At 40.7% G+C, this 17,029-nt stretch overlaps 1 protein-coding gene across 2 annotated transcripts; it reads right to left on the bottom strand.

The window, feature by feature from the left end:
• Window positions 1-1,897: 1,897 nt before the first annotated feature.
• LOC5499698 (tripartite motif-containing protein 45) lies at window positions 1,898-13,598 on the bottom strand. 2 transcript variants are annotated; one of them, XM_048722239.1, is made up of 5 exons: window positions 13,461-13,597; window positions 10,851-11,051; window positions 9,639-10,533; window positions 5,318-5,560; window positions 1,898-2,879 (listed from the first exon to the last, which is right to left on the bottom strand). In XM_048722239.1, the coding sequence occupies exons 2-5, from the start codon at window positions 11,034-11,036 to the stop codon at window positions 2,557-2,559; spliced, it is 1,647 nt and encodes a 548-aa protein (XP_048578196.1). In that variant the 5' UTR covers window positions 11,037-11,051; window positions 13,461-13,597; the 3' UTR covers window positions 1,898-2,556. The 2 variants fall into 2 exon arrangements, with proteins under 2 accessions (XP_048578196.1, XP_048578197.1); XM_048722240.1 differs by lacking the exon at window positions 1,898-2,879 and adding an exon at window positions 4,979-5,045 and having other exon boundaries at window positions 13,461-13,598.
• Window positions 13,599-17,029: the final 3,431 nt, after the last annotated feature.

Here is a 17,029-nt window from a genome sequence, read left to right as displayed (position 1 = left end):
ACCACAACAACCACCCTCACAAGTGGTATAATTTTATAGAGAGGCTACTCCACCACAACAACCACCCTCACAAGTGGTATAATTTTATAGAGAGGCCACTCCACCACAACAACCACCCTCACAAGTGGTATAATTTTATAGGGAGGCCACTCCACCACAACAACCACCCTCACAAGTGGTATAATTTTATAGAGGCCACTCCACCACAACAACCACCCTCACAAGTGGTATAATTTTATAGAGGCCACTCCACCACAACAACCACCCTCACAAGTGGTATAATTTTATAGAGGCCACTCCACCACAACAACCACCCTCACAAGTGGTATAATTTTATAGAGGCCACTCCACCACAACAACCACCCTCACAAGTGGTATAATTTTATAGAGGCCACTCCACCACAACAACCACCCTCACAAGTGGTATAATTTTATAGAGAGGCCACTCCACCACAACAACCACCCTCACAAGTGGTATAATTTTATAGAGAGGCTACTCCACCACAACAACCACCCTCACAAGTGGTATAATTTTATAGAGAGGCTACTCCACCACAACAACCACCCTCACAAGTGGTATAATTTTATAGAGAGGCCACTCCACCACAACAACCACCCTCACAAGTGGTATAATTTTATAGAGAGGCTACTCCACCACAACAACCACCCTCACAAGTGGTATAATTTTATAGAGAGGCTACTCCACCACAACAACAGGGTACATATATGCAACTTTATTCATCCACGAATTTATATACGCTTACAGAAAACGCGAAAACACCGTTGCATTGCAAGCTTACAAGTGTGCCGTGGGGCGGTCTTTACAATTCAAGCTAGTCATGTTTCAAATATTGCTACTCTTTAAAGTTTTGTTGTGTTGCCCGAAGTGATGTCCAATCTACTTTTCCAAGAAATGTCTCATTTGTTTCTCGTTTTTCATCACACGCCAAATCTGTTTTTCTGTTCCGCCTCCTGTCAAGCAAGGCGCACGAGCTCAGCAGTCACCTATCGAACACAATAGAAGCGAACAGACCCCCCCCCCCCTCATGCTGATCCAATTCAATAATTTTATTTGGCACCTTTTCATCTTTGATTCACGGGTTTTGCCGAATACATTCATATTAAAAAAGACAGAAGGTATTCAAGTCGTTCTCCTATTCCTGATATGTTTTTGATCATCTTACTTTGTAGCGATGTCATTATAGATCTAATTTTTGTTGCTTCCCAAAGAAATTGAGCTATTTCTTTTGTTGCACTATCCTGGTTCAAACTGAGCAATCGCTTTCAAATCTGTTTTGTTGCGAATTTAAAAAAAAAAACATAAATTTATTCGTTCCTTTGATTTATTATATGCCGGGCATTTGATCAGTGTTTTTCCTCGTCCTCGACTTCGACCAAGCATATTGGGCACGTTTTTCGTTCAGGGGTTTTGTGTCGTCCTGTTTTGATAGCTAGTTTGTGGTTGCTTAATAATGCACACTAGCAACATAACATGGGCGCGCGCACTATGTTTAGCCCGTCATAACAACATGGACATCAGGACATAAAAGAAAAAACATGTTTTTTTAATCTTATGTCGTTATGTCGAAGATAAGAGTGCGCGCGCCCATGTCGTAATGTCGATATGTCGCTAGTGTGCACTGGGCATAAACTTTGTGAACGCAATTCTGCGATTTTAACTTGGGAGAGATATTGTGAACGCTCTTAAATTTCCTTAATGTTCTCAATTTGGTTTTATGTCGAGGGTCTTTCTATTCATAGTTATTAATTTCATTTAACTTGTTGTTCTATATATGTCAGACTCTGTCTTATAAGATTTATTGGTATTTCTGCGTCGGGTGTGGTTTACCATACCTTAAATATATTTAATTTTGTGTTTTTAAAATTCTTTTTTTCCGCGTCATAAAGAGTCGTGCATCGCTACATTAGAAAGTTTCGTACGGTCTGAATTTCTTAGAACCCCCAATATTGCAACGCTCTGCATTTTGCTTGAGTTCGCAAAGGGAGTCAACCAGCCTCCACCAGGCACGCATTTGAGCTTCGATATTTATTTACCCCCAGGAGCCATCTAATAAATTCTGATTGCACTTCCTCACCTTGTACCTTGCTAATATCGGAGTCCCTTCCCCTTCCCTCTACGCAAAGACACACGGGTTAGGCATCTTTCTTAATTTTTAAAAAAGAAGTAAAAAACACACACACAACTTGTACGTAATTATCTAGACCAAACAACATATTGTTTCTAACAGCTTATAGGAATAATTATTAAAATTTACAATTTGCATTTGTGTTATAAAATTCGGATATATATACTCGAGATGTACACGTTTTTAAATAAGGTTGGACTAAAGTAACGTGTGCCGTAACCCTCGCTAGCGGGTTTTTCACAGCATGTGATATTTTGTGATTTACATGCTACCCAAGATGCACCGCGGGTCACATCACAAGATGGTGAAGCCTTATTCAAAATACATTATTCTCATGACACAGTACCAACTAACAAATGTTTACACGTCTTTATGTCTATTGTCACTTTACAGACGCTCAGAGCTGTATTCAGTCCACCACCTCGTGAAACACCTCCATTTCGTCGGGTGTGAATCTGTATTTGCCAGCAAAGACGTCACACAGGCCATCAAATGGGGCGCCCTGGGGACGAGCGTACGTGCGTGGCTCCGTACAGGACACTTTTTTACCCCCCGCGTTGTCAGCGATAAACAGGTCACGACCACCAAACACCGGACCGCAACTTGTATTGTCCAAAATGGCCAGTCCATCTGGCGTGCGCCTCAATGGCAACTTTTCAGGGCGGTAGCCATTCTTGTTACACAGCGTGAACAAGAATGACCTGCTGGAGGACTGGTATCCTCGGTCACTCACTTTGAAGAAAATAAAACAAAATGCGTTATTTTATAATAAAAACTAGAGTAAAAACAGCAAAAACCGTGCCGAACTCGTATTATTTAAATTCAAGGAAATTGAGTCTTCACCCCTAACCCCGAAGAAACATCTTTCCAAAAGGAACAATTGACTCTTGCTAGATTTATCTATTTTTGTACGAGTAATAAGCACTAATATTTAGCACCTTTTATAGGGGCCGAAATACCTAGTGTCAGAAAATGAAAAAAAGGTTTTGAAACAAGCCCCTCCCTCTAATCGAGCAGATTTTGTCAAGACAAAAAGAAATAATCGCCAGGGGCTAATTAGAGATTTCATGGAGATTTATTAAATGACGTGTTTGCAAAAAGTTGATCAAAAGGAATAGAAATACAGTCCTACCACATTTTATATAATAACTAGTATCTCCTCTGATGAGTGAATGCCAAGCTATTTTACCGTGAAATACATCTAAGGATGGTGATTGAATTGCCGATGGGAAAAAGATACAATTGATCCCTTACCCACAACCCTTCAATGGAGCTTAAAGTTGTATTTTCAGTCAAAACAACGGTAAAAAATAATCTTCGAAATTCTATTAATTAGCATAAGATAAAAAGCAAAAATAATCAAAATTATTTCCCATTGTATGAATTAATGTTAGGGGCACAAGCCGGGATCCTTAATACGGAGATGAAGACGAAGGCAAGGCTGGCGTTTTTCAATGCTTTCCAAATGTTTGGCCACAGCAGCAGCATAAGTACAGAATTAGGCTCGCTATATTTATACCCTTGGACCAGACAGATACCCATGTAGTGGTCCCACATGAAAGGAAATATGTAAAACAATCTTGAATGTAAAACAATTCAAGAGGAAACGGAGAAAATTTGGCAAAACGAACCAATCAGACAAAAGCGTGAGGGCGTGGGAAATCACAGAGTTGGTCTCTCGTCCCTGCGTATTTACAGAATAATCTATGAAGTCAAGGTAACTCTAAAATAACACTAATGATTAAGCAACTTTTAAAACTTAACTGCGCATGCTGAAAGAACGCGTGTCTACAACAGTTTCGCCTAATTGAAATAACGATACAAGTATAGATGTCTAAACCAAGGGGTGAGGGCGGTGGCATACAATTTAGAAAGAATTTAACTGTTCAAACAAAATTTCCAAAACAAAAAGAAACCTGAGATTTCGCCACGTATAAGAAACTGTACACTCCCTGGATTTAGACGCACCAAAAGGTCATCGATGCGGAGGGTCCACGGGCGTGCTAAAATCTAGACTTAGGAAACCATCAATTGTAAACAAAATCTAAATTATCCTTAAAAGATAAATAAAACTTCAAGATAGGAACATGAAATACTAGACGACAATAACCTATAACCTAAACAATATAACAAACCGTCCTATAACATACCTCCCTTGTCAAACTTGTGTTTGTCCCCAAACACGATAAATTATGAAACGATTATTAGAAAGATTATCGAAAGAAAAATAAACTTGGGTCCTAAGATCGTCCTTCTGCCGGCTTCACTCTGGATACTCAGACATAAAACTGCTTCCGGAAGAATCTGAGTTACAGTATTGCGATGTAGACATAAAACTGCTTTCGGAAGAATCGGAATTACAGTATTGCGATGTAGACACGAAACTGCTTTCGGAAGAATCGGAATTACAGTATTGCGATGTAGACACGAAACTGCTTTCGGAAGAATTGGAATTACAGTATTGCGATGTAGACACGAAACTGCTTTCGGAAGAATCGGAATTACAGTATTGCGATGTAGACACGAAACTCCCTTGGGGAAAATCTGAATTACAGTATTGCGATGCAGACACGAAACTGCTTTCGGAAGAATCTGAATTACAGTATTGCGATGTAGACACGAAACTGTTTTCGGAAGAATCTGAATTACAGTATTGGGATGTAGACACGAAACTGCTTTCGGAAGAATCTGAGTTACAGTATTGCGATGTAGACACGAAACTGCTTTCGGAAGCATCTGAATTACAGTATTGCGATGTAACACGAAATAAATAACAGAAGTAGTTGGAATGTAATTGCGCGAAGATATCCAGAGTTTCTGTTTTATTTCTCGATTTTAGTAACACCTACTTTAAGGGTTGTCCAAGGAAAAATCTTGTAATTATGTAAAAACATTTTCCTGCACCAAACAGCAAAATTAACGAGCTCACCTCATGTAATACCATGGTAGCTGCTAACAAACTATATCTATATTTGTCTATCCAATCCTTTTATCATATGACTTAATACATATTGGGTGGAAGGTGGCTTAGGAAAACGTACTGCAAGTCTTAAGTTTAAAGTTCATGGTAATGAACAAAAAATAGTTTACAAACAATAATTTACAAACATAATCAGACATTTCGACCCTCACCCTCATACGACCCTTCTCGTATTAATTAGTGTACTCACTTGTCCACGCTACGTCAGAGTAGCCACCAAACACGTATCTTCCTCCAACGCTTACGAGTACGATGTTCGGCGCTTTGCCGTCGCATTTTTCGTGGAAGGTACTGGCAGCCCAGCCATCTCTCTTTGCTGAGAAACATCTGACCCAGCGACTCTTAGGACTTTGCTGCACGGGCTGCAGGAATCCCAAGAGATCTCGGAGGTACTCTGGACCTTTGCCGCTGAAGATGGCGGACTGCTCAAGACCTACAAACGGAGTTACACCATCACCAGATAAGTAACCAATACTCTTTTTATCAAGAAGGCACAATTCCTTATCCTCATCATGTCTCAAACAAATAAAGTCAGTGTATATGTGTGTCACCCAAAGGGTTAGTACAAATTGTTGCTGCTGTTGTTGTGGGTCGTACAAAGTCCTGCCCCAAATCAAGATTCCTAGAGTATTTTGGGCCCAAAGTTCCACCATCAGGATTAGATTTGTGTCAAAAGACACTCTCTGTCAATTACAGAAAGGATCAAAATCCCTTCGCCGAAAATTATATATAAATAGGACAAATTATCGAAGTGTCACAAACGCTGGACTTGATCACCATTAATCTTTCGAATAAACCCAACCCGTAACCACCTTTTGTAGAACTACCATTCAGCAAAAAAGTTCTTAAAGACTTGTTTATTATGGTATGCTTCTATGTATTCTACTCGTCGCAAAACGCTGGTGCTTAAAAATTGTGAATCTGGTATCCTATGAAGTTTCTGCTTTAAAATTGTCTCAATTATTTCTAGAAGAACTGCGGCTTTGATCCCTTCAGTCGCTACTCATAATGTAATAAATGTAAATAATTCGGGGTATACATACAATGAAAACTACATGATTAAAAAAACAAAAATTACTTTACACTACCATGAGGTTAAATTTAGGCATAGAGTTACTGGGGGTAAAAAAAACAATGCACAAATCAAATCAAAGGTAAAATTAATTTTCTGAAAAGTGAGAGGTTTGATAGCAGAGGATTTCAGTTATTTGATCAGGAAAAACAAATGTTTTCGACTGGAGTCCTATTAAAAATCTTGGTAACCTAGAGGAGAGTGTGGAGCTGCTAAATGCGAGCCTGTGGTCGATGTTCAATGAATGTTTACCGCTCATTAGGGTCAAAGTCTCATCCAGAGACCCACCTTACATGTCCCCCCTGGTTAAACACCTTTGTAACATCAGGAACAGAATCGCGCATAAAGGAACCCGTGCTGAGATTCTGAGGCGCCAAGAGTGTATCAACATTCTCATTCGGAGTAATCAGGTGGAAGCTGTTCATAAGGAACACAAATGCGGTTCAAAAGAATGGTGGGAGACAGCCAATAGAATAACTGGCCGAAAGACACAGGGAACGCGCATCATAATCATCATCGGTGATTCCACCCGACATCATCAACTCACATTTTCAAGCCACCAATACTGATAAGGCATATGTTGTCCCCGTGCGCCTGGAGATAACTGAAGGCACCCGAACCCTAACAGTGAGTGAGAGCGATGTAATGAGTTTTTTATCACATAGAAACGAACTGCCTCAGGGCCTGATCAATTTCCGTACTTGCTCTGGCGCGACTTTTCTCACCATCTTGCACCTGTTGTCACAAATATCTTCAACTGTTCACTCCAACAACAAACTGTCCCAATGGCTTGGAAGTTAGCGAACATCTCGCCCATCCCTAAGGAATCTCCTCTGACAGAGTGTAGTCAACTCAGACCAATCTCACTGACTAATATCATCATTAGGATTTTCAAGCGTTTTGTCTGCAGAAACGAACTCTGTTCCACTCTTAAGTCGGAAATTGGCCCCGACCAATTTGCCTACAAGAAAGGCCATAACACAACAATGGCCCTGATCAAATGCCAACACTTTTGGCCCAAGCAGTTAGACAACGATGCAGATTTTGTTAGAGCATTGTCATTTGATTTTAGCAAGGCCTTCGACACTGTCCCTCACCATATTCTCTGTAATAAACTGGCAAAATACGACATCAACCCTTACATCAAGAACTGCAATCTTCAACAAAAGTAAGTGGGACACTTCACATACGAACAACCGCCAACCCTCTCCACCCGATTAATATTGGTTAGAGGCGATTTTTCAGCTCAAAACACAAGCAGTGGCAAGGTGTTCATTTGCCCTCCAACATTCAGGAAGGGGGAGGGAAAGTGTCCCATTAGTTTTGTAACAGATTGTCTCAGAAGTGGAACGATTGGAATTTGTCACGGTTATCATCGATTTCTTAAAATGTATTCTCTTTATTCGCATACCCTAATGAAAGTTTTTCACTCTATTAATTATTCGAGCTTGAAGTAAACATGTTGACGTCCCCAGAAAATATTTTTGGGATATCTGTGCGCTATTTGGAATATTTTATTCAATTAATTTGAATTAAATGAAGGTGCGCTGGGATATTTGCAGACTATAATTTTGTAAAATATAAAATTCATTTGATGTTGCCAAAGAGACTGTCTATATATCGTGCCGACTGTCTCCATTTGCAAAAGCAGCCATCCCTCGGAGTATAATAGCCGAAAAACACCGCTTTTATGGCCAATTTAGGTAATATAAATACAGGCATAGAGACTAAAAAGATCATCGCCTAATAAGTATTTCCCCATTAAACAATAAATAACAAATCGACTAAAGAAAGCGATAAATAGGCGGTTTATCTGTTGTAGAAAACATGAGAGCCTCGTCTCATTTCATTTTCAATGAACATCACAACAAGTGTTTATATATTTAGCATGGCGGTGCAAAAAAGCGGGTGTGGACCGTGTACGGTCTACCATTTTTAGAAAAACATTATTCCCACTCATGGTAGCCGGATTTCAATCATTCGTCTACTCTATTACCATCACAAAGCTATTTAGGTATATGAAGCTTACAAATGATTTGAAATATATAATAGGGCTTTTTTGAGCTGTCAACCGTGGTAGACCATTTATATAAAAATGAACTTTATTTTTATCTTAGTAAAACGACGGTCAACCATCTACTATGAGCTCTCTCTCCAAAATGCAAACCCTCATTCAAACAAAACTAGTGTCCATTTATGAGCTTGAATCTCAAGTTGTTACTGTATTATTTTAGAGTTTGTCTAAGGCATTTCTTAAACAATTTTAAAATGGTTAAATTTTAAAATGGTTAACCGTTGGTGTTAATCGTTGAGCCACGTAAGCAAGAACAGAAGACGTAGCCGTCGATTTTAGCGAATGCTCCACAGAAAAAGCATTGCATACACTTTGCTTGAACTCTTCAAGCATAACTGTGTGTCAAAGTGTCAGATATTTAGCAAAACTATTGTAAAACAGATGAATTTATTGAATTGACCTTCTCCCCGAGACAAGCTTGCGTGACAAAATTTGTAGTGAAAATCTCTCACGTAATAAATTCTTCATAGGCGGTATTTCTTATATGAAGAAACAGATGAGATTTTGCATTGTTTACAATGAAAAATAGTCGTCTCTGAAGCTTCTGTCCATTTTTACGCGCGATTCTGGCACGATAATTGTATGTGTTTGATTTTGACGTTCGCATAGTTGTATTGTCGTTGCGTTATCAACGATAGTGTTTCCTGTTCCAGGACCTGTCAGTCACTTGCTCAGACAATCTTCAACAAAAGTAAGTGGGAAACGTCCTATACGAACAACCGCCAACACTCTCCCCCCGATTAATATTGGTTAGAGGCGATTTTTCAGCTCAAAACACAAGCAATAGCAAGGTGATCATTTGCTCTCCCACATTGAGGAAGGGGGAGGGAAAGTGTCCCATTAGTTTTGTAACAGATTGTGGATAATTGGCTTCCTATCGAAAGCAGCGAGTTGTGGTTAATGGGATGTCTACCAGTTTCCTTGGAATCAGTAGAGGAGTCCCCCAAGGAACGGTGCTAGGACCGTTCTCTATCATGGTAAATGACATTCAGAACGCTAGCGCCAACTCTCTATTAATCAAATATGCGGATGACATCACAATAAGGACGCCTGTGATATCTGGCTCAGACACGATTGATTCATCGCTGGAGAAAGTTACCAACATCAAGCGCTGGGCGCTGGAGAACCGAATGGAGTTGAACATGAGAAAGACCTTCGAGATGGTAGTAAAAGGTAAAACTAGGTAGCCTATTCAAGAGTCCATAGAGGGTACCTACCTACCTGCCTGCATGCCTGCCTACCTGCCTGCCTGCCTGCCGACCGACCGGCCGACCGACCGACCGACCGACCGACCGACCGACCGACCGACCGACCGACCGACCGACCGACCGACCGACCTACATAACAGTATAAGAGAATTAGTACCTGTTTGCTCAGATTCACCAACAGACATCTTCTTTGACAAAGTATCCCAATACTCCTCATCCACTACAAGACGAACTCCACCCTCCGTACAAGGCTGATCCACGGGTTTCACTGCAAGACTCGATAGCTGGGATAGCACTTCATTCCTGATGGACAAGACATTCACATCATTTGCATCCCTGCACATTCTCTCAGCAAACTCCAAACTGCTACGAGCACTTGCAAGTCTCATGGATAGAGTCTCTCTCTGGGCAGTCAGCTGCTTCTCTTGCTTTTGACAAGCTGACTCGATCTCCCCTCTAAGATCTGATCGCACCTTCTCAGGAGTACCTATCTGCTTATCAATGAACGCATCCAGATCCCTTCTGGCCGCACGTTTATTTTCCTCGAGATGTTGTTGAGCCTCTTCTACCAATGCCATCGCTTGTTCAATGTTGGTGATTTTTGATGCAACTTTTTTTGCTCTTCCCAATATTTCTTCTTTCTCTCGAGCGATTACATCACTTGTGAAAAGGTAATCGTGATTTTTATGATCAACGACGGTGCAATCTCGGCAAATCACTTCCTTACAAGATTCGCAAAACAGTTTCAGCTTTTCATCCTTGTGTTTGGTGCAGAAGGAAGCCTCGCTCATTGCAAGTAACTTTCCGCTTTTGATCTCATCAAAACTGAGGATAGTGTGATGTTGCACTGGTTGAAATCTCTTATGAGCCGAGATGCACTGCTCACAGACAAAGTGATCGCACTCGTTACATCTCCCCTGGGCAGGCTCACCACTATCACACGATTCACAAGCTGGTTTCTTCTTGGAGTCTTCAGATGTCAACAATAGAACAGAGAGAGTACTGTTGATCATGAAATTCACCTTCAAACTCGGAACATCTGCTGGGGAAATCTAGAACAATAATCAGTAAAATATAGTTATAATAAAGTTTGCATATGACTTCAGGAGAGGGAGGGCTTTAGAACATAGCTACGCTGGGATGTATCTGCATTGTTTTAATATAATAATCAATTTTTTTTATCTTTAAACAGTTTAATACTCATAAAGTGTTAAAAATGGAGCCAAATTTGTTGTGAGAAGAATTCAATTTCGCTTTTCTCTTTCGAAATGTCGTTGAATCCATTTCTTCGGTAAAGCAAAACATTTGTCACACAAAGTTGTTCCAGCTCTCATTAAGTAATGGATGTATTTTTGATATGACAGATTACCTGGAATTCCGCCTTACAGAGGGGGCACACAAGTTTTCCTTTCCCTTCAGAGTGCACTGCCAGCTCTTCCAGGCAGTGCCGACAAAATGAGTGGAAGCAAGGGAGCACTCTAGGATCGTTGAAGTGCTCTATACACAAAGAGCATGTCACCTCATCCTCGAGGCGCCTGCTGGCGGATGTTGCCATTTCTTCAAGAAAAAACTAGAAGAGCATAAGAAAATGGTTATTCCATTGCTACTCATATCAGCAGTACAAACACAAACAATATATCTCTTATTCTCTTATTTCTTTATTTTCGCTGGCGGATGTTGCCATTTTCACACAAAACAATTAGAGCATAAGAAAACGAGTTATTCGTTTTCTACTCATTTCAATAACCACAAAGCAGAGACATTCACATTTCTCATGTGAAGTTGGCAACCCCAAACACCTCATGTGGGATGTTGGTGCAGAGTGAGGTGACATCAATTGTGACAAGAAAACATGTGTCTGGTAGTGGTGTGGGGAGGGAGAGGACTGTTTGTAGGAAGTGTGTGGTATCCTTGATGTAGGACGGGATGTGGGGTACAAATTTCTTGAGGTAGTGGTCAAGAAAGATGGAGAGTTTTTCGGTAGACGATTGGCAGCCTGAGATGATTGGGCGGCCAGGGGTGTTGGGTTTGTGAATTTTGGGTAACATGTAGAACAGGGGTGTGTAGGGGAGTAGGAAATCATGAGTGTGCTCATCGATAATGTTGTCTTGAAACAATTGATGGATGTACAGGGAAATGTCTTGTGAGAGTATGTGGTCATGGGAGACGGCAGAATAATAATTGGTGTCGTTGAGTTGTCTGTGGGTTGTATGTAGTATGTAGCCATTGGTGTGGGTAGTAGGGCACGTTCTGTGGTAGGTGTGGGGAGGAGAGCTGGGCGGTGAGGTGTAGTGGCAGGGGGTGCAGTGTGGTGTGGTGGGGGTGTGGGGGTGCGGTGTGTTATGAGGTTGGTGGCTAGGGCTGTGCCCTCACTCTACCTCACTTTACCGATTCTACACACAGTGCTAGCCATTTTCACCATTGTTTCCTTTCATCGTATAACAGCGCTTTTATTTTGTTAATACACTCATTCCACCTCTATTATTTTTTAATTTCACTTGCCAATCATATCGCAACTTAGATGCATACCTCCAGCCTCACTATACGCACCTCAGTTACTGCTAACTACATTTTCTCTCAACAATTAATAAAAAAAAATTCTTTACTTATATGCTATTTTTTCACACCTACATATCACAAACATTTTAACCTACACTACATATTCATGTCACAATATATATTCATGTCACAATATCCTTCCATTCAACATTAATTACACTCTTCATTTATCAGATTTCACTAATTTCTACATCACCTTCTCACATATACGCAACATAAACACTCGCCACCATTAACCGATCACGACTGTTTTAATCCCCACATAATACCATATCTACTACATTACCTCCTCCACTCAACACAATAATCCCTCATTCACAACTCTCTTTACTCTTTTTTGTTAACCCCATTTCCTAAACAACCTTTACTCGTTATCTTATAATCCATAATCTTAACCACCCCCACGTTTCTTAATAACCCCATGACCTCTCTCTCTCACTTCTCGCACTTCAATTACACAATCATTAATCACATTTCACCTAATCCTACACAACCTCCTCTCATCACGCTAAAATTATCACCATCATTTACACCATAACCCTCTTCATCACTACTTTAATCTACACACCATAACCACTCTACACTATCTCACAAGCCTATTTCCTCCACCACCCTCCTACATCACCATACTAATTATCACACCTACTGCACCCTCACACCCTATTAGGCCCCTGCTAGGTACGAATACCCGATCCCAAACACAAAAAAAACAATATTGTCCTTGTAAATTAAATGCTAGTAATGACAACAAGAATTGATCATAACAGATACTTGGATTAAGCTATTTGATGGGAAGATAAATCTATGGAATTTTCAACATTGGCAAACATTGACTGTTTGTACCTTCACGCTTGGTCTATCATCTGAATCATGGAAGCACCCAAGGGTAAGAAATAAATGGAATGTTTGACAAGGGATGCCTCAAATATCAGAATACATTAGTTTTAAAACTCCAAGTGTAAAAGACTTCGCAAAGTGCTTCTTGTATTGGAAAAAAAATGTTACAATATGTTGGCATCCTGCGTTGCTTTGTACTAGCACTATAGATCCTGCGGGTCTTTTGTATTTGTCAGTTTATTGCTATGGACCTATCCGTTTGAAATGACCAGATAAACACATCAATTACATTTGGCTATGAGGTTTATCATTGCCTAAAAGATTCATCTTGAGTAAGCGTTTCTTTTTAAACTAGCTGTACCAATCTTTGATGTACAGCTTTGTAACATTGACAGCTCAAGACATTGGGTGAGATAACACATAAATATCAAATATAGATTGCCAATTAATATGCGAAATACAAGGTTTAGAAAAAAAGTATATTTTCTCTCTAAAACGCCTTAAATACCTTTCGAATTTCCCGAATAACACACAAAGGAACAGTTAATAGTTAAAATAGGGTGTAAATACGCGATATAAATACCTGTTTCTAGTCGAAATCTTCTCAGACTAATCTCAACTTACAATGGAAGCGTCTGCTCAACCCTTCGGGAAAGACGCAAAGGAATCCAGACCCTAGTCCCCCACGCAGTCACTCAGACCGCCGCCCTCTGTCACGCAAGGCGGGCTCAGAAATGACATAATAACAAACTAAACTGCTAAACAAAACAGAAAAAACAGCGGCGTTGTAACAGTAGATTTGTTCCGGCAAGGAGATTCGTTGTGGCGTTTGGGACATTTTAAAGCTTAATATGTTGTTAACGATGTTCTTAAATTTTATAATACCCAATGAATGATTAGAAAGAGAATCACAGTAATGATCAATAGTAATAATAAGGTTGTTACTATGAGGGGGTGCCCCCTATGAGCACAATTTCATTCAGCGTTTTAAAAAGAATCAGGGATAAAAAAGAAAACAATTGTCTGCTATCTGAGCGTCAGCATGTTCTTAGCATGTTCTTATTCGAATTGGTGAAATCTCAGGCTGGGCGTTCTTATAAAAAAGAGTGTATGGGTATTTGTGTTTAAAACAGAAATATACAAGAACAAGAAAATGGCAGCGTAAGAGACCGCAATCCATACCAGTTAAATACAAGTTTCAAAAGATATTCCGATGTCATTAAAAACAAAAATATTCATATCTCTTAAACGAAACACCACCATGAACGAACACATGACAACCAAATGTAACATCAATGACAAACCAGTCGCCCAATGTAAAAGGTTGTAACGTTTTTGCGAGGTCCAAAACCGTCGCCCTGGATGGAATAGAATTATAAGAAAATTAATGGCGAGGTCCCAAACCAGTCGCTCAACATGAAAATTGAAATGACACTTTTTCCGATGTCCAACCCATCGCAAAACAGACTGTAAAAACATGAAAAAACACGGCAAGCCACGCAAATATTGGATACAAAATTAACTCAACTATACTTTACCGCCATCGGGCAACCAAAACCAAATGAGTATGAGTACAAGGTAAATAATTTCCCCGTTCTGACTTTAGTGCTTAGAATCTCCGTAAGAGATGAAATCCACGGCTTTCGGGCATCACGCAGGGGGGTCCAATTTCTCACTGTTTTAGGTCACAGCTCGTAAGGTCGGCACTTGAACACAACGATGCCAGCAAATTGAAGCAAATGGGCGGAAACAAAGTCCAAAGTCACCAGGACATTGCGAAGACGACAATGAGGAGGGATGGTCGTGAGAGTGAATGGACGTTAAAAAGATGAAGTTTATCTTGTGTGGTGGTGTAGTGTGCTGGGAGCTCAAAGATGAAGTTTATCATGTGTGGTGGTGTAAGTGTGTTAGGAGATCAAAGAAGAAGTGTATCTTTTGTAGTGGGGTAGTGTGCTAGGAGCTCGAGATGGGACCGCCGCAAGCAGAGATGAGAAGCGAATGAGTATATCCTCCTTGTAGACCTTAACTTTATAAGACACTGGACCAGTCTGCCTATCTATAACCCCTGGCAACCACTTAGGTCCTGTAGAGTAGTTTCTAGCTAGTACAGTCTGACCTTCAATGAAGACTCCCCTTTCCCTTCCTCCTTTCAGGTGCAGCCTCTTGTTTTTTTTCTACAGTCTTTCGCACATCAGGCTTGAGGGAATCTAACCTTGACCTCAATATTCGATCCATTGGCAGTACAGCAGGAGGCTGCCCTGTGGTTTCACGAGGAACATTGCGATAAGCTGGTAACAAGTTATCACCCTTTGTTTGTAGTCGAACTTTCTCTTTGAACGCGGAGATGCCCTTCTTAAATGTCTGCACGAACCACTCCGCGAGTCCATTAGTAGATGGATGGTAGGGGGCACTTAAGTAATATGCCTTATAACATTTCTCTTCAAGAAGGATTCAAACTCATTTGACACTAGCTGTGGTCCATTATCGGACACCACAATCTCAGTAACTCCCAATCTCGCAAAGTACATTTGCGGTATCTTCAGAGGCAGTGGACTTCGTGATAGTAACTTCAGGCTATTTTGAATATGCGTCCACAACACCAAAAAACATACGATTATAGAATGGACCAGCAAAATCTATGTGAATGCGTTGCCATGGGCGGTCTGGAAACTCGCAACAATGTAGTGTAGCTGACCTGGGTGAATTTTGCACCTCTTGACAATCCTGACAGGACCTCAACAAATTAATAATGCTATAGTCTATACCAGGCCACCATACATGATCTCTGGCCAAGCCCTCCATTCTGATCCCAATGTAACCTTTATGAAGTAAGGCAAGGACTCGGTCTCTAAGCTTTGGTGGTACAATTACTCTGATTCCCCACCACAAACATTCTTCATGGATAGAAAGTTCATGTCCAATGTTTCAATATGGCTGTAGCTCACTAACCTCACTAAGTCGTGGTGACCAACCGTTGATAGCTGCTTGTAGTACTTGGGACAGCACAGGGTCTCGACGCCTCTCATTCTTGATTTCTTCTGCGGACACTGGTAAGTCATGCACCTGAAACATACCGACAGTATCATACTCGTTATCATCTCTCTCAGTTGTCTCAAATGATAGCCTAGACAATAGGTCTGCATTGCCGTAACTGCTAGTGTTTTTGTATACAATGGTGTAGTCTAAAGCACTCAAGAAAACTGCCCAAGTGCTGTATGCGTGCAACGGCTGTAGCTGGAATACCTTATGTGGATGGAATATGTGAGGTATTCCGGCTCCGATGCCAGATGCAGCTAGATGCATCGCTGGCCATGAATATGGGTCTACCTGGGTCGTAGTGTGTGATAACTACGTCTGACGCAACCAGCTACTTGGCCTTTCGGAATGCGTCCTCTTGTTGCTTGCCCCAGGCCCACTTGAAATCATAATCTAACAGGAGATTCAGCGGATACAGTATGGAAGCTATATTGGGAAGGAAACGCTGGTAATAATTTACCAAACCGATAAATGATCTTAGCTGAGCTTCGTTTTTTGGTCTCTATGCATTCAGTACTGCACTGACCTTCTTTTGGGACTTATGCAAGCCTTGCGCGTCAATCACATGACCGCAGGATTCAACGCTTTTCTGGAAGAATTGACATTTGGCTTGATTTGCCTTCTAATCATATTGTTCAAGGCGAGTGAAAGATTCTCAAGGTACTCTGCCTTTGAAGGCCACCTTTGGTACACATTTGAAGGTACACCTTGGAATGCCTGGACCTTGATTTTTGGCCAGTCTAAATTGATCTCTCTTAACCAATTTTACCAAACAGTGGTGGACCCCCGTTCTTGACAACATAAAGATCCAGTACCCGAGACTGGTCCTTATACTGTACATTCACTTTTGCCACTCCTACTGGTTTAACAGGCTCCCGTTGTAGGTTTCTTAAACAATGTGAGTCTCTTGAAGGGGAATAGATGAAAACTTCAGATGGAAAATACAGATCCGATGTCTAGCTCAGTACTCAAGGGAACTCCTTCAATTGTAACATCAACATCAGCATCACTGTGTTTTGTTCAATTATCCATTATTGCATTGTCATCACAGCTATCCTTGTCTGGACCATCCTCTCCCTCACAGTCATCCCTCTTGGATTCACAGAGTGGACTTTT

The sequence above is a fragment of the Nematostella vectensis genome, chromosome 14, assembly GCF_932526225.1.
Source record: "Nematostella vectensis chromosome 14, jaNemVect1.1, whole genome shotgun sequence".
NCBI lineage: Eukaryota > Metazoa > Cnidaria > Anthozoa > Actiniaria > Edwardsiidae > Nematostella > Nematostella vectensis.
Note: the sequence above shows the minus strand (reverse complement) of the source record. Positions and strands in the feature narration are given on the sequence as shown.